Genomic DNA, 21,885 nt, shown 5'->3' on the forward strand with positions numbered 1-21,885 from the left:
TCCTTTTTTTTTATTGAAAATTTTTAAAATATTTTTACAAAAAGCAAAAAGAAAAAGAAAAAAAAACAACCCTAACCCACCCACCCTAACCCTCCCTCTCCATCCCCCCCGACCTTCCCAGAGCTGAATATAGGCTTAATTAAAATTTTTAAGAATCTTTAAAAAAATTACAAAAGTATAAATCATAAATATATCTAAATACCTTACATAAACAACTTATAAAGTAATTAACAATAAGATATATGTAAAAAAAGCATAATAAAAAAAGAAAAGAAAAAAGAAAGAAGAGATATAAAAAAGTACAATCTATAAAATATTGAAATTTACATACAAGTTATTAAAAAGCTAAATGATATTTTTTATATCCAATTTATATTGTATAAAATTTATCCATTTTTCCCATACCGCAAAGAATTTCTCTTGCGATTGCTCCTTTAAGAAAGCCGAAATCTTTGCCATTTCCGCCAAATAAGAAACTTTAAGAAGCCACTCTTGCAAAGTAGGCAAAGATTCCTTCTTCCAATATTGCCCTACTAACAGCCTTGCGGCTGTGATTAAATTTAAAGGTATTATTCTCTTAATAGGTTTCATATTGTCTTCTTTTGTAATACTGTAATTTGTTGAGTTTCCAGAGAACTCAAACAAAAACGAAGGATCAGGAAATATATTAAAGATTAATACATTTATTATCACAGAAACTTCATGGACCACAAGATATTTGATCCACAAAAAAAAAAAAAATACAAGGAAAAGGTTTGTTTTAAACGTTCCATAAGACTATGTCTTAATTTTTTTTAAGCGTCAAGGTTACGCCAGGACAAAAATGAAAGCTTTCACTTCCAACACACTTTCCCCTGGGAAATGAAATTAAAACCTTTTCATGTTAGAAAACTGTTGAAGGGAATCCCCCATACTGTAAAAGAATTAAACCCAGTCTGAGGAAACGATAGGGAAAGAGAGATGTCAGGTTTTGTATAGTATTAGTTATAACACTGTCAGCATGATCTTGAAGTAGCACAGCTAAAATTCTGATACCGATAGCTCTTCCAATGAATACAGTTGTATGATTAAAAGGAAACAGATACATACTTTTCTGCCAGCTCTTCAATAAAGACGGTCACCAAATTATCCTGTCCCACATCCTGTATATGGGCATTGTAATATTTTCCCCCAGTTTCTAGCCGTACCTGGGAAAAAGAAGACTCTAATTAAACCCAAAGGGATAGTCAGAATAATTAGCACTTGAGTTTTTTTGCCAAGCAGCAGTGCCAAAAAGTGAAAATAGCCAGATTCAACTTTGGAACTGATCTGTTTTATTCTTGAAAGCAATTCCAGCCTGGCCTTGACTTCGATCCAACAAGCTTTGTAATCACTGTTTATAATCTGAAGTTCATTTATATTTTCTGCCCTGGATATTTGCTACACCAGATATTAGGGTGTAAGAATCCGTATGTTATGAAATGGCTGGACTGCAAACTCTTAGATATGATTCATGTTTAAAGAACGTAAGTTACATTTTTAAAAAAATATGTGATGTATATGTATGTGTAAATCAATATGAGACATTATATGTAAATATGAGACAGTGTATGTCAGGGGTCTTCAAATTGGCCCTTTTATGAGTTGTAGACTTCAACTCCCACAATTCTTCAGCCAGCATGGCTGACTGAGGAATTCTGGGGGTTCAAATCCACAAGTCATAAAAGGGCCAAATTTGAAGACTCCTGGTGTATGTAAATCACCTTGCCTTGTTTTTTTGTGTCCTTGCCTTGTTTTCTACAAATACACACACACAAACACACACACAAGCTTTTGATACAAGCCAGAACCATTTTAGAACTACCTCTGGAAATAGTGTTAAGCCCTAACATTATACGAGGTGAAAACAAAGTATTGCAGCCTCTTTCTCCTATACAGTCACAGAAACATTCCCTCCACAAAGTAGTACAATGTTGGGGATAATTCAAAACCCATTTATAAAGGAGGGGGAAGTGGCCCTGTCTTCTCTCAGAGATGCAATTTGCCTATCCTAGATGGTCAAAAGTGCTCATACCGTACCATTATTATTGGAAATGTAAATGTATGTTTCTTTTGAAATCTCACTAGAACTGGTAACAGGTTCATGACTTAAACACCAGTGAGATTGGAGAAGATCTCAGTTAATGGGGCTCACCTAATTTGGGGTAAATGTTGTAAGAACATACAAGTCAAATAGAAATTTATGTATCAAGATAAAGTGCATGCATGGAATTTTTCTCAAAAACAAGAGGACAGAATTAGAAACCTCAATTATTCTTTGTTGTTGTTAGTTGCGAAGTTGTGTCCGACCCATCGTGACCCCATGGACAACATTCCTCCAGGCCTTCCTGTCCTCTACCATCTTCTGGAGTCCATTGAAGCTCACGCCTCCTGCTTCAGTGACTCCATCCAGCCACCTCCTTCTCTGTCGTCCCCTTCTTCTCTTGCCCTCCATCTTTCCCAGCATTAAGGTCTTCTCCAGTGAGTCCTTCCTTCTCATTAGGTGGCCAAAGTATTTGAGTTTCAACTTCAGGATCTGGCCTTCTAAAGAGCATTTCTACTAGGACTGACCGGTTTGAACGCCTTGCAATCCAGTCTTCTCCAGTACCATAGTTCAAAGCCTTTCTTATGGCCAACTTTCTAGAGTCAGCGATATCAAGCTCATATTCCAGAATTAAGATTGTGGTATGGAACTTTCCACATAGAAAGCATAGCCTTATTCTCTGAGCCACAGAAAGCTGGTTAACTCATATCAAAAACAATCTACTGTACAAGTTTTCAAGCTCAAGATTTTTTTCCCCAGCAAGCACTCTTAAACTCCCTTGCTATCCATTTTAAAAACTTTTTTGGGGGAGGGATCACAACCTTAAATATTAAAAAGTACAGTTTGCTACACCAGGTATCAGGGTGTAAGAATCCGTATGTTATAAATGGCTGGACTTCAAATCTCTTAGATATAATTAATATTTAAAGAACTTAAATTATTAAAATTGCCAGTGCATAACTGGGTCTCTGTAAAATTAGGTCAGAATTCTGAGAGGAAGAATTTGGTCCCATCTGGATGAAGGATTTGGGATTCATTGGAAAAAGGCTCTTAGTTAAGTCCTGCCATTGTTACCACTGGTAAGTAAAACTAAAAAAATCTTTCTGATTGTGAAGGCCTATCTCTGGAACTCTGGAACCCAGACATTTAAGTTGCCCCTCTGTCTGATGACATTGTGTCATATTGATAAAAATGTTTTAATTTCACTAACTCTTCTCAGATTTTAACCCCCTTTTTGCTTAACTCTGAGCTTTTCCTTCTTTGAATCAACCGCACCAGCTACTTTAGCTTTTAGTTATCCAGAAAGATGGGGTGTTATTTTAAAAAAAATCTTTAAATGACTTGCTAGAGTAAACACCCCATGTTTACTCTAGTAAGTCGTGATAAGGGATGCAGTGATCCCTTTCCATTTTTACAACAGGCCCTAAAGGGTCCATCAAATTAAATGTTGTAAAGACATTGCTTCCCAACACACATCTGCAAGAGTTAGTAATCATCAAAGTGGAAAATTGGGGATAAAACGGTGCAGCGATGGCCAAGTCACTGGAATTATGAAGAGGAGACCTCAACAAAACCTCAATTTAACTGAGGTCTTCTTATACAATAAGGAAGCTTAGAAAACTAATTGAAGGCTATTCCTACTTCTGTCAGAGCATTTTAAAATGAGGCATCCAGCAAAACCAGAACTTTTCCTATTAGGTATAACCACACAAAAGTACGATAAAGGCGTTCTTTATTTAATGTTACACATTCTAACGGCTTCCAGACTGGTCTTTGCTCAAAATTGGAAGAATAAGAGAGTTCCAATGGAAGAAGAGATCCTGTATAAAATCTTTTCATGTGCTGAGATGGACAGGCTCACAATGATTATGAAGGACAAGACAGAACTCAAATACTTCGAAATCTGGGACAAATTTTACCGTTGGTATGAATTAAGGAGAACTGCTTGGATCTCAGGTTAATGATAGGATTGAAATGTATATATAACTGTACATATAATTGTATATTTAATTGTATTACATAGAAGAATGAGGCTTATATAGAGGTTAAGAATGGTGTATTATCTTTTTGTACCACGAGAAACAAACTATTTGAAATATTTACTCTGGAATGTCACGCTTGTCCATTTTTGTTTTAATTGTATTACAAATAAAAAACTTTTTTTTAAAAAAAAAATGAGGCATCCAGGTCAGGATCAGAAACCAGGAACGTTGTTCTTTAATAAACGAAGGAAAATGTGTTCTGCTGATTGCAAACAATTTTAAAGAACTCTTCCACAATGACCAAATACCCCTTTTGCATTCAATAAGCTTAATTAGGGCATATCAAATGTTGCTTCAAACAATTATCTTTCCTAAATAAACACAAAACACGTACCTGACATTTGTCTCCTAAATAGTACTGTCTCCCAGCAAACACCAAGTAATCTGTTTTTTGAAGTTCTACGAAGGAAGATCAAAAGAAAACTTAAGCTATTTATCAAGCATTCATGGATATTAATCTGATGGTAGAATTTTTCGCTTGGGAAAAAATATTATGTAACTGGCTTATTTTCCCGATATTAGCTGCAGCTGGAAAGGACATTATGCATACCATAGACAATGAATATTATGTCTGTATAGCCTTCTCCAGTGCAGAAGTCTTCACATGCTGCCTAGGGCATGCTGGCTGAGGAATTCTGGGAGTTCACAACTCATAAAAGGGCCAAGTTTGAAGACCCCTGCCCTAGGGATTCATGTCCAACAATGGGGGAGGGCAGTAAATGAGAAGGCTGCACAGATAGTCATTGTTTAGTTACAATTGGGACCAGCAACTTGGTTGTTAAATGAAGCGGTCACTACACAAAATCATGACTCTGCTTGTGAGTTGACTTCAGCCTGCCTTTTGTTCGACAGACCTGTGAAGGTCATAAATTAGAGAACTAGTGGCAGTGACTTTTTTTTATTATCACCGTTGTAACTGCAAACTGCCACTCAACAAGGCAGTCCCTATACAAGGACTCTTTGTGCAACAAATAGAGGAGCTAATACAGACAGGATGAAATTATTCATGGGTTAGTGTGAACGTCATAATTAAAACATCTAAGTTTCATTCCCACTTAGTTGTTTTCTGTTAGATCAGGGGTCTCCAAACTTGGCAACTTTAAGAATTGTGGACTTCAACTCCCAAAATTCCTCAGCCAGTCAGAGCTGGCTGAAGAATTCTGGGAGCTGAAGTCCAGAAGTCTTAAAGTTGCCAAGTTTGAAGACCCCTGGATTAATCAGTGGAACAACCTGCCTTCAGAAGCGGTGAATGCTCCAACACGGGAAGTTTTTAAGAAGAGACTGGACAGCCATTTGTCTGAAATGGTATAGGGTTTCCTGCCTGGGCAAGGGATTGGACTAGATGACCTTCAAGGTCCCTTCCAACTTTATTGTAATTGTAATTGTTATTGTTATTTTTACTACTTCTACTACTACTACTGCTACTGCTGCTGCTGCTGCTGCTGCTGCTGCTGCTGCTGCTACTACTACTACTACTACCTTTTCTGCTCTCCAGCCAAACATCAAACTCTATGTTCCGATAGATCTCAGGGTCCAGGGCCTTCAATACTTTGTAGGGAAAGGGCATCCTTTGGTTGTCAGGAGGCTGTGAAGTTGAAAAGGAACAGATTAGAAGATCTGCTGGCTACATTTGCCGTCTCACCCTGCCGTCTGTAAAAGAAATGCTCAAGTCGATCTACTAGTTTACACTTTGCACCACTAGATGCACCCCTTTGCATCTACTAGTTTACATTTTGCTCCTACTATTTGATGTTTATCTCCTAATTGGCAGTGCAAGTTGAACTTCACTTGTTCTCGGCTGAGCAATGGCCCAAGAACATGGCAAGTTCAACTTGCACGTGCCAATTAGGAGATAAACATCAAGTAGTACAACAGCAACAGTGCAATAAAAAGAACTTGAACCACTGATTAGGGATTTTTACACACTTCACTAATCACTGAGGCTGGGAGACAAGCTAATTTAATTGAATTATTTTAATTTAAAATAATTTAGAGCTTGTTCCCATCCTGGAGACGAAGTGTAAAGCAGTTCTCTCCTCTTGGGAATTCTGTTTATAAGTAGATAGCCAATGACCAAAAAGGACATAGTTTGTTAATGTTAAACAGTCCTAGGCTAAACTATTCAGTATTAACCACAGGTACAAGATTTAGCAATAGCAATAGACTTATATACCGCTTCACAGTGCTTTACAACCCCCTCTAAGTGGTTTACAGTGTCAGCCTGTTACCCCCAACAAACTGGGTCCTCATTTTACCAGCCTCGGAAGGATGGAAAGCTGAGTCAACCTTGAGCTGGTGAGACTCGAACTGTCAAACTGGTGGCAGCCGGCAGTCAGCAGAATTAGCCTGCAGTTCTAACCACTCTGCCACCACGGCTCTAATTTACACCTAGGTTTCACGCATACAAGCAGCAAACCACATCAGTTCCTAGTTGGCTAGTCCCACTTTCATGGGACTAGTTGCCATTTTGCACTGATCTTCCACAGAGAAGAAGAATATCATAGGTGCATGGTAACCTGATAAGAGTCCTTTTCCCAAAAATAATCCCCCACACCAGTAAGCAGTAAAATAAGAGTAAATCAACTTTGATTTCCCATTTCTGGATTATGCCTCATTTTCCTGAAGGATTGCTTAATCCTAAAACAGCCATTACTTTGAGTTTAGGCAAACAGCAGAGAAACACAACACTTATCTGGGTTTAGATAAACTACATTACGGGTTTGCATCCCCCGTATTTTGAATGGTGCAAAATCATGTTATAGTTCAGGGGTCTCCAATCATGGCAACTTTAAGATCTGTAGACTTTACCTCCCAGAATTCATACTGGCTGAGGAATTCTGGGAGTTGAAGTCCACAATTCTTAAAGTTGCCACAGTTGGAAAGTCCTGTTAGACAGGTAGTCTTCAATTTACAACAGTTCATTTAGTGACCATTCCAAGTTACAACAGCACTGAAAAAAGTGACCTATGCCCATTTTTCACACTTATGACCTTTCCAGCAACCCCACGGTCATGTGGTTTACATTCGGACGCTTGACAGCTGACTCACATTTATGATGGTTACACTATTGCTGAGTCATGTGATCCCTTCTGAAAACAAACTCAATGGGGAAACGGTTCACTTAACCGGGTTACTAATTTAAGGTCATGCACTGAACAAAATGTGGTCAAGAAGAGTCATAAAATGGGGCAAAACTCACTTAACATTTTTTTTTTACGTAGCAACATAAATTTGGGGCTCAACTGTGGTTCTAATTTGAAGTCTACCTGTAATTAGTTCTAGTCCAGACAACGAAAAGCAATTTAATGCAGAGTGGTGAACAGCTAGAGAAGGAATCTGTAATTATTTGTTCTATCAAAAGGAGTGATGGAGTTGAAAAAAACTACACACAGAGAAAGGGGGGACATGACAAGGGAGGCTTGTTTTTTGTTTTGTTTTTTTTTAAAAAAAAACTCGTTAGAACAGGAAAAGCTCAAGAACAGAATATTTAAACACCACATTTAGGTAGCACAGCTCCAGAAAGCCAGTAGTATGTTAATGACATCTTAAGTATAGTTTTCCAAGATGTTATTTTCCCAGCCCTTGTACCTGCTTCCCCTGAAGCCGAATTTAAACATTTTAGACATGCAAGTGTTTAACCACAGCAGTGTAGCATCAGAAGAAGAGGCAACATTAAAAGGAAGACGATGTGACACTGTGCTTCCTGCTACATATATGCCTGCATATATACTACATAGTTGCTTGCAAACATGGATCGCCTTGTCTGAAAATTGTCGAACCTTTCCTTCTTCAGTGACTTGCTTGCATTTTTCCTCCGCTGGGTGGACCGAATCAAAGCTTACCCAGTCTTCCAACCTAAACAATTAAAGACACATTGGATCAAAAAAAAAAAAAAGAAAAAAGAAAAGTGTGTCTATCCATCGCTGTCCAGTGCTGAAACTCAGAAGCAGGAAAAGCAAAATGCAGCAGCATTTTGGTGCCACCCAGTGTTGAATGATCTGGGAAGCACCTACAATTTTTAGAATTTGACCTACATAAACAACTCGATGACAGCAGCTTTGCATTCCCCACGGGAGAGTTTCCATCTGTGAGAGGCTGCAAGGAGGCTAAGAAAGGAAGGGGAAGCAGCCATCAACCATGGAGAGACAGAAACAAAATCAGCTGACAGTTGCTTCATAAAAAGCAACCCAGCCCAGGGGGTGAACAAGCTAGGAAGATGACCTGAATGAAGTCACTATAAATGAGTTTGGAAAATTTCTCTTGCAGGTTCTAAGCTTCTATAGCTACCCTAAGATTAGCATTCAAGATACTATTCTGAAGTGTGTATAGTTCTGGCTTTCTTAATCTGGGCTGGTTGGCTTGGGTTGACATCATCCGATACATCTAGATACATTCCAGACAGCAGCTTTCTTTCACCTAGTGCTCCCTCTAAATTTGTTAAGCAGCAGCTTCCAGAATTCATTGGCAAAATTAATTTTGGCCAACTACTGAAGAAGACTGCTGAATTAGGACAACCGGTTGTGCTAAAATTAGCAATGGTGTTGTCCCAAGGACAAAAGCAGCTGGGAAGCGGAGACAGTCTGAACTCCGTGGGAGCACTCTGTCACCCCCAAAAAAGAAAAATTGGGGGTACATAAGAGGCTCTACCACTATTCAGACTACCCTCTGCCCCCCCCCTTTGCCCGGGAGGGGGATTTTGAACCGCTGAACAGCTGATGTCTGCTGTTCATAGCGGTTCATTACACTTACCCAGGAGGACGGCTACAAAGTAGCCGCCATCGCCCAACGCAGATCCACCGGAAGTCCAGACATGCAATATTAAGATGCCCTGGAACACCGTCTCATGAAGTCTAAGGAGATGTTAACTGTAATTCTTTAATTTTCAGAGCGTACCTCTTTTCTGGAGCATTTCTGGATGCCCTGTCAGGAAGGCAATCAAAATTTGCATCTTCGCTGCCGACAGACGCACTGTTTCTATTTTTCTTAGTCCCATTTCGAAACATCTCAAGGGCGGTTTTCAATTCTTCTTCATCCACTTTGAAGACATTTTTGTACAGAGTTTCGTAAAGGACAGCTAGGCAAATAAAGGGCTGCATCTTTATAAACAGTTTATAAGCTGGAACACACTTTTGAACACAATAGTTTTTCTCCAATTGCTACGTATGGCTGTGAAATGTGGACTCTGAAAAAGGCAGATAGGAGAAGGGTGGGACGCTTGAACTGTGGTACTGGAGGCGTCTATTACGCATCCCATGGACTGAAAAAATAACGAAATGCTAGACCGAACCTCACCAAAAATATCACTTGAAGCCAAGATAGCCAAACAGAGGCTGTCATACTTCGGCCATGTCATGAGAGCTGACTTGCTCAAAAAGGCAATCATGCTGGGAGTGATCAGCGGAAAAAGGACAAGGGGCCACTTTAGTATCCACTGGCTGGACACAATAAAGGATGACACCAGGATGACCATGGCGGATCTGAAGGAGGAGCTGCGAGACAGATGGAGATTGCTGGTCCATAGAGTGTCCAAGGGTCAAACACAACTAAATGGAGGACAACAGCACACTTTTAAAATTAGGGGATTTCTGGGAAGTTAACATCTTACACAGGATAGATTTATTATTATGCTACTTAAAATAGAGTGGTGGTATAGAAAAGGCAATGTTTTATTTACCCTGGCAGATTGCAGCACTGGCTTGAAATTGTTTGGTATACACAGAATCATAATGACCATTACTGGAACAGCACAGTAGAATCTGAAAGGCAGAAATCTGACTTTAAAAATAATGCTGGGAATCCGAAAACATGTGTAGTTTTGATCACCACATAGAGGAGCAGTCAGAATGCTTCCCCCGTTGACAGAAGTTAAATGTCATTCATAGATTAAATGCAAAAATGATTTACATACAAATAAAAAGGGTGCATTTAAAATTAATGTCTACATATAAAAGAAAAGCATAATGCACGATAGTTCTTATGAGATTATATTTATGAAGCATGTTTTGCAAACACTATTGTTTTGTGTCGTAAACTGATTTGTACGATTGTAAACGTATCCAGTTATATATCACAAGGAGAGAGCTGTCCAATTAATCAGGACACCATTAATCTATTAACTCTTTCTAAATGCCCTACTTTACTTATTTGGGTATGATAAAGGTATGGTATTAAGGGGATAGCATATTTTTTTAATATTCATACATCTTAGAATGAGATTATCCTATAGGATCCTGTTTGACTACAGTGGTCTTGTAACACAGGTGCAAATAAAATTAAAGAGATGGCATATACTTTACACTTCCATATAAATGTGACGCTGTGAAATGAATCATATAAATCTTTTACAGTTCATGAAATGTCTCCCTTCAAGTATGTTTCAAGCATTTCAGGAGTGGGATATTAACAAAAAGTTTTATACTTTCCCAATAGCCGAAGTGATTTTTGTACTGTACTTGAGGAAGCTAGAAACAAGACTTCTGCACATCACCTAACACAGGGGTCTTCAACCTTGGCCCTTTTATGACTTGTGAACTTCAACTCCCAGAATTCCTTAGCCAGGCACGCAGGCTGAGGAATTCTGGGAGTTGAAGTCCACAAGTCATAAAAGGGCCAAGTTTGAAGACCGCTGACCTAACACCTAGACTGGTACTCTTGAGTTTTTCTCTCATAAGCCAAGTTCACTTACCTTGTCTTCAAAGCCATTATCAGTGGCGTAAGAAGCAGGTTTCCCAGGATGCCGATAAAGAATGAAGTCTCGGCTAATTAATTTCAAAGGTAAGAGAGACAGAAAATAAAAATAAGTTGCCTTTCTTGGAAGTGTATGACCAGTCATCTCTTCAAGGTAATTCAGGTCAAGAAATAAGACCCCATAACTTTGATTGAAACTCTTCTGAGCCAGTATTTCCCAACATCTAGACCAGTGGTTCTCAACCTTTTTAATGCTGCGACCCCCAACCGGTCGTAAGTCGAGGACTACTCAACTGGTCGTAAGTCGAGGACCACTCAATTGGTGCAGCACCGTTTGCAGAATGGGACTTTTGGCGGGCTCAGCAAGGCAGAGACAGCCTGGACAATTCCTATTGGCTTTTGAAAGCCAATAGAATTAGACTCTATTCAAGAGAGTCTATTCTATTGGCTTTCAGAAGCCAATAGAATAAAAGGGAGTAGCACAGCTAAGGAAAAGGGGGGGAAAAAGGCGGACTGCATTGTTTGGCAACCCCCGTGAAATGGTCGTTCGACCCCAAATGGGGTCCCGACCCACAGGTTGAGAACCACTGATTTAAAGCTAGTGATAGATTTTTCTGTGATGTATTTCTGACAACAAAAAGTGTAACCCTATGACAGGTCTTTATTTTTTTCTGAACATATTGCCAATTATTGAGGTCTCCTCTAGTTTACAATAAAGTGTAAGATGAAACTAAATCAGTCTTTAGATTGGAAGTCAACTTCTCTCCCAATATCTAAGCAAGATCCAGAAAAGGAAAGAGCAAAACAAGGAACACACACACAGAGATAGATGAAAACGTAAAGTACTGATAGTTTATTCTTTGGACACTTTAAACAGGGGGTGTCCAACCTTGGCAACTGTAAGTCTTGTGGACTTCCAATTCCCAGAATTCCCCAGCCAAAATCTAGACAAGAATGCAGTCTACAGTTTGAAACATGGCCAAATGGAATTCACTTGATTTAACCTAACCGTAATTATTTCTAAGAGTCCTAAAGATGCAAGAAAGGAGGATTTGATAAAACTGGAGAAAGGAATAGCGAAACAAAGTTAAAAACAGTGATTCTACTGCAGAATGTCCCACCCTGTAGAACCTAATGATCTTCAAGTAAGTGCAGCCAATGAAAGAGGGGTACCATCTCTGCTATAGGGCAACACTAATTTCAAATATAATATATTGGTAGATTATTAGTCCAGCCAACTGACCAAGCAAAATGATTGGCACATGATGGATCATGAAAGAAGACCCTCTCCCCCACACACTACTGTAGTTATTTCAGTGAGTGAGGTTTGTGCAACCTCCAGATGTTTTGGAAAAATAAAACAGAATCGCACATAAGACAGTCTCTGGATTTCCAGGCTCTGCTTGTCTACCCAGCTGGCAAAGCTTCCCAATAGTGCTGCTTCTGGTAGCTTTTCTGCTACTAAACACTTCTTGTAAGTTACAAGTAGCTCTGTGCTTTTTTTTTTTTATCCATCAGAAATCAAAGCAGCTGGAACTCATTTTATTCACCTTAGATTCATAGAATCATAGGACTGGAAGTGATCTTGGAAGTCTCCCAGTCCATCCCCTTGCTCAAGGCAGGAGACTTTATACCAGTTCTTCCACAGAATCATAGACAGAAGCTAGCTGATTTTATTCACCTTAGATTCACAGAATCATAGGGCTGGAAGGGATCTTGGAGGTCTTCTAGTCCAACCCACTGCTTAAGGCAGGAGACCCTATACCATTCCCAGCAAATGGCTGTCCAATCTCTTCTTAAAAACCTCCAGTGATGGAGCATCCAGAACTTCCAGAAGAAAGCCGTTCCACTGATTAACGTTCTCACATATGAAGCTGTTCCACTACACTTTTTTACCAACTCAGTATTTTTTATTCCTTTGGTCTTAAAATTCCTGCTGTGATAAATTGTCCCAGCAGTTTTAATTTGATAGCTAAATGCCTACAAAAGTCTTGGAAGCTGCTTCTATTAGTTAGCCTTTAATTTATAATTTTAGATAACAGGTTTTATGGTATTTTTATGGCATTTGACTGTACCCCCGTCTTGAGAAAGCTTATTTAAAAGGCAGCATGTAAATCACCAATGGATCAAGGAAAATGATGCTATGTTGCTTTTAAGACAGATCCAATAAATTCTTGCTAGAGAATAGTGATTGCCAAATAGATTTACATCCTGTTCGAACATGGATTCGGATCATTTTTATTACTGCTAAGAGCTGTAAGTGGTGGAAACTCTTTGATATCTATGAAGGAACAAATGATGAATACCTTCTTGGGTTCCATGTGCTTCTATTAAGTTGCAAGATGTATATTTTGTTTAAATAATAGAAGAGATCAAGTTCTGACATTCAAAAATGTAATATAGTACTTACTTATAAATCAGTGAGAAGGCACTAATCTCAAGTTGTCCAGCACTTTCCTGTTTAACAGAAGGGAAATGAAGTGACTACTTTGCAATATAACAATTCTGGGGTGGCTCCAACATAAGCCCTCATCTAATGCTCAATCTAGTTAATGACGCAAGCATTAATGTTCATACAAGATTGCCATAATGCATGCCACACAGAGGTCTCCTTGAAGGCAATTCAAACACAGCAGTGAGTTCCCAAATCAAGCAGCTACATGATTGTCCCAAAGAACTGAAAAAGCTTCTTGGATAAGAAGCGAAACATCTTCAAAGGCAAAAACAAGAAACTCCAGTTGCCTCATTAAAAAAAGCATCTTTGGGACAGCTATGGCCTGGATGATTGAGAATCTCCATGGACATTCAGCTACAATTCAGCGGTCTTCAAACTTGGCAACTTTAAGATTTCTGGACTTCAACTCCCAGAATTCCTCAGCCAGCCCTGGAATTCTGGGAGTTGAAGTCCTCAAGTCTTAAAGTTGCCAAATTTGAAGACCCTTGGGCTACATGACTGAGTCAAATTAGAAGAGGGATCTCCAAACCTAGCAACTTTAAGACTTGTAGACTTCAACTCCTAGAATTCCCCAGCCAGCCATGGGGAATTTTGAAGTCCATAAGTCTTAAAGTTGCCAAGGTTGGCAACCCCTGATTTAGACTATCTAACATTGGTTACATTGGAGATAGTCCTTGACTTATGACTATTTGTTTAGTGACCATTTGAATTTATACCAATGCTGAAAAAAACATAGTGCTTTACAGCCCTCTCCAAGCTGTTTACAAAGTCAGCCTATGGCCCGCAACACTCTGGGTCCTCATTTTACCAACCTCAGAAGGATGGAAGGCTGAGTCAACCTTTGAGCGGGTCAGGATCGAACTCCAAGCTGTGGGCAGAGTTAGCCCGCAATACTGCATTCTAACCACCGCGCCACCAGGGCTCATAAATACATGCCAGTTGCCAAGCACCTAAATTCTGACCATGTGACCACGGGGATGTTGCAACAATCATTAAGTGTGAAAAATGGTCCTAAGTCACTTTTTTCAGTGTTGTTGTAACTTGGAAGGGTTACTAAATGAATTGTTGCAAGTCCAGGGCTACTTTGTCCAGCTTGATATTTTACACTGCTTAAAACTTTTGTGGGTTTCTCGTTCAGTGGCTCCGATGAATCCAGAGCAAATTTGCTAAATCTTTCTTACCTTCGGATTTCCAAGTCGTTGCAAGTATTTTTCAAATGAGCCTTCCACATACTTGATAAGAAAGAAAGAAAGAAAGAAATTAGAGATTCTGCTTTTACTCAACATCCTAAAATCTGAGTAAAACCTCCAACTCTTGTTTAGACTACCAATCTCTGAAAGCCATAACTTTGCATTCATGTTTGATGCTATGAAGAACTTCCGGGTTGAAAGGATTAGCAGGTGATATCACTGTTGCCTTGGGGATGCCCAGTTGGGGGGCTCCTTTCATGGAGTAAAGGACCACAGTTCAACCCTGCCTCAAGCAACTCTCAGCTCTCAAACGTGTGCTTACTAACCTCTTGCCCAGTGTCCCAACTACTTGCACTCTAAGGGCCACCACTGACTCGCGCTCATACATGGTTACAGCACATAATTAATTGACCAAAACTGTGCCTTGTGAATCTATGATTTCACCTTGAAACATCACAGTAAATCCATCGTCAGATGTTGCAACATGAAAGAAAGTACTAAATAAAGTAGGAGAAGAACTGAGCCAGTCTATAGTGGGAAAATATCAGGAGCCTATAACACAGGGGTAGTCAACCTTGGCTTTTTTATGACTCGTGGAGTTCTGGGAATTGAAGTCCACGAGTCATAAAAGAGCCAAGGTTAGCTGGCTCAGGAATTCTGGGAGTTGAAGTCCACGAGTCATAAAAGAGCCAAGGTTGACTACCCCTGCTATAACACCTTTTCCAGGTAACATAGGTTTTTGCAAACTACAATTCCCTTCATTAGATACACAGTGGTTAACTATTTTATGCTGCTGATAAAGGGAGCGGCAGCTCACAAAAACGTGTGCCTTTTAATAACATTTGGAAAGATGCTACAGACTTCTGATTTTTGCCAATAAAGACTGACACAACTTCTTCCCCCTATAACTGACACGACACAATAAATCAAAGTGTCTCGATTTGGAAATGTGACAGAATAAAGTATGTATGTGCCTATATAGATATCTACAAATGGATTTAAAAGTGTTTCAGTCATACTGAAATGCACACAGAGGGGAGTGGGTTACTGATGGCACCTAGTTCAATAATGAAATATCTTCAAGAAACCCACCAAGTTCAGAGAACAGCAGGGACCCCACATACTGAAATGATTTGACACAATATTTTTTATTAAACTTCAATGACGTCTGACAGTCAACTCCAAGCAGCTAAGAAAATTACCATAAAATAACAATATAATAAAAATTAGGATTCAATTCCGCAGCTAAAGTCATTTCAAAATTAAAAACAAATTAAATGTATTATATGTGGTTGGATAAGTTTATGTATACATGCTTCTAAAACAAATATACTCACGGACTCAAAATTTATCTGGTTTTTCCTCATGAAGGAAACACAAGCATTTCTGACTGCCGTGTGATGAATCTGACAGGCATAAACCTTAAAAAAGTGGAGATATCAATTAAAAAATTATGGCAGTATGAGCCAACTACAGTTTCACGAAGCAGAATAGAGCTATGCGCAAATTATATCTCTGTTCTGAAGCATCAGAGTTATTAATGCTTGCCAACATATTCAAAGATTAAGACAATAAGAAAATCCTTTAACTTTGGAATGTAATTCATGTTACCTTGTCTTAAAAGCATCAAAAAAATAGGAGCAAAAATAAACAACAGCATGATTCTTCTGTCTGATACTAAATTCAGGGCTCAGAAAACATACAAGCCTACCAGGTTTAGTCTTAACCTTTCTTTGGTGAGATTCCGAAACAGTTTAAATCTTGTACAAAGTACATTTGTTCAACAAATGGTCTTTGGGTCACTTCTAGTCAAAATAAGCAGATCCACTGTTATTTCAAATTAGCTAGATAAGAGGTCAAGCATTATGAATACTCCATAGTGATCCATAAATGGCTTACATTAAAGCAGCGTTTCCCAACCTTAGCCATTTAAAGAGATGTGGACTTCAATTCCCAGAATACCCCAGCCAGCAATGCATATTCTGGGAGTTGAAGTCCACACTCTTAAAATGGCTAAGGTTGCAAAACACTTTATTAGAGTAGGAGTCCTCAACCTTGGCAACTTTTAAGACTTGTGGACTTCAAGTCCCAGAATTCCTCAGCCAGCCAGGAATTCTGGGAGTTGAAGTCCACAAGTCTTAAAGTTGCCAAAGTTGAGGACCCCTGTATTAGAGCATTCATAATTATTCCCAGAGACCCATTACATCTCAAAGTAGTCCATGGAACTCAGATGGAGAAGAGGCTACAGGTCCTTAGCTACTCAAAACAGTTTTTTAAGTGTCGAATGTTTGTTTACAAACCATGTTACATCACCTTGCAGTCCAGGCAAAACCTCAAGCACACCATACTTACCCATAACTCAAATCCGAAGTACAAAGAATAACCCCTTAAAAAACTGTTACAAACTCTGCTAGTTTTTGCATGACATGATCATGATTTTTCTCAAGCAAAATAATAAAAGGTATTAAGTTTGGTACTATTCTTTCGGCCCAACAAATCAGTTGGGTGCCAATCCAAAAAGAGGCAGCACATCAACTTTGCCATTTCTTGGTGTTGTGTGTGTGTGTGTGTGTGTGTGTGTGTGTGTTAAATTCCCAGAATTCCCCAGCTGGCGTCGTCACTTGCTGAGAATCTCAAGAGCAGAGGTTTGGATACCTGTAGGTGTCTCCAGTTAGAAAGGCTGCGTTACATAAACTATCAAATATTCTATTATTACTTGGGCAAAGACTTTCCACCCTCTTACTCTGCATTTAAATTCTATCAGAACAAATACTACTCTAGGTTCTGTTTTCTAAAAAGAAAAGTGGAAAAATGTCCGCAAACCAAGTTCTCTACTCCTGGTGTATACAGTACAGATCTTTTCAGGGCAACCATACAAAAGAGATTTTTCACTGAAACGTCTAGGTTGCATTCTGGATTTATTACAGCTATGCTGTCACCTGCTAGTTCCCAGTCAAGTACTAACCAGGCTTAACCTAGTTTAAGAGCCTGAGCAAAACTGGCCAGTGCTGAGCTACAGAACAGCAAAGTTGGTTGAATTTCCTGAACTGCGTTTATGCAGTCAACTTGGAACACAGCCCACCTAAACAGCAATTGAGTTCACATTGCTAAACCCCATTTTAACCACAGCAGCCAGGTAAGCCACTATGTATCAGTAAACTGACTACAAATGAAGGTAGCTGGAAGTCAAACCCAACCCATGTTTGAAGTTTAACCCACGGTAGGGAACCAAACTCGTTTAAAAGTTGCTTGTAAGTTAGACCCGGTTTAAAATAAAAAGAGCAAGCAGGACCATTTCACCTGAAATGCATTATCTTAGGATATGCTTCTGTGTCAACCAATTCACTGACTGCAATTTATCCCGGGATAATCTTTTCCCCTCTACAAGGCAACCGGTAAGGGGGGGGGGGGAAGCGCATCCAACCCCCTTTTACCAAACCAGAAACACAACTCCACACTTTCACTTAAAGCCAAGGAGGTCGGCGGTGGGAAGGGGTCTAAGTCGTTGCATCTTCCGCTTGGCCGCTACCCTGCTTGGAAAGAGAACCCCCCCAAAAAAAGCCAACATTGACGAGAAGGAGGAAGAGAAGGGGTTTTCACCCCCTTTGCCCCCCCAAAAAAGCCGGAGCTCAGCCCTACTCGGGGCCAAAAGCGGAGTGGAGGGGCGTCCCCACGGGCCAGCCCGGGCTTTACCTGCTCGGAAATGGCCCGGAAGAGGCAAGTGGCGTCTTTGGCCGTGAGCTTGCGGTAGAGCCCCTGGCTGCCCAGGTACTCGTCCATGGTCACCTCGCTGAGGGACTTCTGGCCAAAGTACTTCTTCCAGCCCTTCTGCATGGCCAAGGCGGGGGGGGGGGGGAAGAGAGGCAGGCAGGCGAGGCTGCGGGGAGCGCAACCCCAGGAAAAGGCGCCCGGCGGGGGGGGGAACCAAGCGGGGGTCCCCAAGCGGGCAGAGCGCGGGGAAGCGGGGGGCGAGCAGCGCGCAAAGGGTCGAGGCGAGGGGCGAGCGCTGCCGGGGAGGAGGGTGTGGTCCGGGCCGGCCCTTTCAAGGCGAGGGCGAGGCGGGGCAGGGCGGCGGCCGGAGTGTGTGTGTGGTGGTGGGGGGGTAGGAGTCGTCTCAGCTGTCTGCAATCTGGCCCGGGCCAAGCGCGCGCCCGGCTCACGTGGGAAAGCAGCACGTGGCGGCAGCCCGCCTTTGCTTTTCCACGAGGCGCGTCGGGGGTGGCTGAGATCCAGGGCTCGTGGCTGGCCGGAGGGGGGTGGGTGGGGGTCCGGAGGGCGAAGGAAGCCCCTCGTGGCCCTGACTGTAGGGACGTGTGTGTGTGTGTGGGGCGTCTCTGTGGTCCAGTCTGTTTGACTGGTCAAAACTGGTTAAGACTGGAGACCTTGACCGGGATGGTATATATAAGGTCTCCTGTCTTGAGCAAGGGGTTGGACTAGAAGACCTCTGACGCCCCTTCCAGGCTTAGGATACTGTGTTCTATGATTAGTTAGTGAATTAGCTTTGTTTATTGTGGGGGTTCGGGTGGGTTAAGGAAGGCTCCAGGTGTTGCACATAGACGCGTTGACCTAGCGGCTGGGTTCCCACCATGCATTTACCTGTAATTAACTGGATCATTACTTAGACAATTACCAGATCTCCCCGTGGATTGGCGATTACAGGCAAAACGAGGACCTGTAAAATAACCCATGGGCTTGGTTTAGGCAGTGTGTGCTAAATTAAAGTAAAAGGGGTTGTAATATTTTCATAGACAGTAATGGTTCAGCCAGTTCAGCTTGCTAACCGTGGTTTATCCTAATCTGCAGACAGCTGTTTGACAACATGCTGGGTTGTCACCTGTTGTTTTCTCTACTTCAGTGGTTCTTAACCTGTTTGACTGAATCGCCCCCTTGAGCCAATGAGGAAGTTGTCATCGCCCCCCTCCCCCAACATAACCTCTCAATCACAACATAGGAAACAATTCTTCAATTTATGCAAACACTTTTTTGTTTTTTTTAAAATTGTCATCGGGATATATCAATGCAAATAATTTATTTCCAGTCTTTTTCCCATATCTCCCATATTCTGGCCAATGGCGCACCACTGTATGGGTAGAAGCTGCTGCACAACGTGCATGAAGATAAGCAATGCATATTCACATATGTACGGCATTCTGTACTGAAGCTAGCTGGAGGAACCTTTAAAAACACAATTCAGTCCACTAATAGCGAGTGATCTGATGTTTTTGTACGACAGCTATACAGCGATTCACTGTACGAAAAAGTCTCAAAAGTGTCCCCAAAATGTCTTGCTCCATCGCCTCCTTTTCGTTCCTTCGCCCCCGTGACGCCCCTTTTCATTCCATCGCCCCCCTGAAAATTGAAATCGCCCCCTGGGGGGCAATATCGGCCAGGTTAAGAACCACTGCAGTAGAGGATGCAAAAGGGAATTACAGATATCGTCCCAGGATGGAAGCAGTTCCTAGTAAGGCTGCCTTTTGCAATTGACTAATGGCGAATTTGTCAATGCCAATGATGTTCAAGTGGTGCTCCAGTTGTTTTGGGATTATTATTATTATTATTTTGCAGGCAGCATGCAGCCTAAGATTTGAACTTAGGGTAAGTTGAGTTAAAAGATTTACCCTAACCATAATTACCTGTTAGAGTCCCAGAAGTGTAAGGAAGAAGGAATGGCTGGAAAAAACTGGAAGAAAAAACACAAAAACGGCATTGGGGAATTGAGTGATTCTACTGCTGATTGTCCCACCATGGGGCCCTCCTGATCTTTAATTGCAGGCAGTTAAAAGAAGTTCTCCATCTTTGACAGGGAGCAAACTTAATTTCAAATATGACCAATAATTGAGCCGACTGACCAAGCAAAATGATTGGCTCGGAGATTCTTATGTATTTAGGTCCAACCAGAGAGTGGGGCTAATGGTCCCCAAGAAAAGAAAAGAAGACCCAAATCAAATTGTGAAAATGTGAACAGACCAAAGAATCAAGAGAAGAAGGGTTTATAGATTGCACAGAATTTGTGTTTTTTTATGCAGAATGATGACAGGATTTAGACGTTTAAATAGCATGGGAGCCTCTTGGCTATTCATATTAATTTGATGAATTTATATAGGAAACATTATTACATTGATCATGGTTTGTTGAATGAGCCGTGATTGCCTAAGTCACAAATCATGTGTTTGGTTCATCTACTGTGGGAAATCATCCCGCTTAATCATGTTTTACTGAATGAGACTTGAGTTTACATAACATAAATATCATAACACAGATTGGTTTTGGCACTTTGTCCACTGTGTGAATCAAGCCAAAAGCCTCTTTGCATTACGTGCCAGGCAAGGTATATTCTCATCTCTGTTTTAGGTTTACAAAATGTGGTATAAAAATTTCAGCTGGTTTCACACAAAAGCTGGCCCTACTGAATGCTTTAATTCTTAATTTCATTGGAGGTGACAAATACTGTTGTAAGCTTGCATAGGTCTTAGTCCAGTTTCAGTTCTGGCAGCAATTTGTTATACCGCACGTAGCTAACTGCCAATCACGTTGTCTAAGAAAGCAGCAAATTTTTCTGGCTGTCCAGGAAGGAATGGCTTCAGAGTAGACAAGTCCATTGATCTGAGCATCTCCACAAGGGTCCTATGAAAAAGAGAGAAAATCAAAATCATCACAAAATACTTCTCACACATGTATCTTGGTTTTCCTATAGTCTTGGACTATGTGGTCACTGAATTTGAAACTTTGCTTCACACCAGCGATAGAAAGAAATCCCAGGTCTTCAGGAACTCAGCCCCGCATAGCGGAAGTTTTCAACTGTGAAAACAAGCTGATTTATTGTAGAAAAGAAAGAAGTCATACAGCATATACAAAAAAAAGCCAGGAATCAATCTCTTCATGAAGTACACGCTACCATTCAATTTCCAGGCCTTTTCTCCTTGTTTTTCAAGACATTATGCTTTTGGCTTCCTTTTCGCCGTCTTGAAAGTCAGACATTCCTGTTCCATGTTTATATAACAATTTTGTCTGGCCTAACAATCCTTGGTTCCTGCCTCATCAGCTTCCACAGAAATGTCTCCACATGCCGATATCTGACTCATCAAAATTTTCCATTCATAAACAAGAATCTAGTATACTAAGACTGTTCCTTATGCATTTTAGAATTATTTTAAAGCAATGCCTACTGTTTATATTCTCCAGAAGGTTTTAAAATAGCGCACCAAATACAGTTAAGACATCATCAGTTATATTCAAAAACTCAAGGATCCGAAACACAATGTGTTTACATAAATGAAAAAGTCATATGCCGGTATAACGTGACAGCCTAGATCATGTAACACATTGAGGCCATGACTGGGCTACCCCAACATATTGAAACACAAATTATCCGGCCTCATTTTAGCCTAGCATGTTATACAAACCCAGTGTCAACGCTGCCAACAGCCCTCTTTTACCTTTTGCTTTTAG

General features: G+C 40.6%; 1 protein-coding gene across 1 annotated transcript in view; it reads right to left on the reverse strand.

Moving 5' to 3' along the window:
* Nucleotides 1–21,885, reverse strand: part of LOC120316243 (putative bifunctional UDP-N-acetylglucosamine transferase and deubiquitinase ALG13) — a 54,863-nt gene that overhangs the window by 26,753 nt on the left and 6,225 nt on the right. Inside the window, exons 4-15 of the mRNA XM_039361596.1 lie at nt 20,957–21,060; nt 17,737–17,750; nt 15,774–15,857; nt 14,428–14,478; nt 13,202–13,248; nt 10,790–10,862; nt 9,779–9,860; nt 8,998–9,178; nt 7,884–7,959; nt 5,584–5,689; nt 4,439–4,503; nt 1,090–1,187 (exon numbers count right to left, since the gene is read on the reverse strand). Coding sequence (XP_039217530.1) covers nt 1,090–1,187; nt 4,439–4,503; nt 5,584–5,689; nt 7,884–7,959; nt 8,998–9,178; nt 9,779–9,860; nt 10,790–10,862; nt 13,202–13,248; nt 14,428–14,478; nt 15,774–15,857; nt 17,737–17,750; nt 20,957–21,060 — 981 coding nt within the window. The remainder of the gene's footprint in view (nt 1–1,089; nt 1,188–4,438; nt 4,504–5,583; nt 5,690–7,883; nt 7,960–8,997; nt 9,179–9,778; nt 9,861–10,789; nt 10,863–13,201; nt 13,249–14,427; nt 14,479–15,773; nt 15,858–17,736; nt 17,751–20,956; nt 21,061–21,885) is intronic.

Source organism: Crotalus tigris, unplaced genomic scaffold, assembly GCF_016545835.1.
Source record: "Crotalus tigris isolate CLP2741 ecotype Arizona unplaced genomic scaffold, ASM1654583v1 scf7180000019309.743544, whole genome shotgun sequence".
Lineage (NCBI taxonomy): Eukaryota > Metazoa > Chordata > Lepidosauria > Squamata > Viperidae > Crotalus > Crotalus tigris.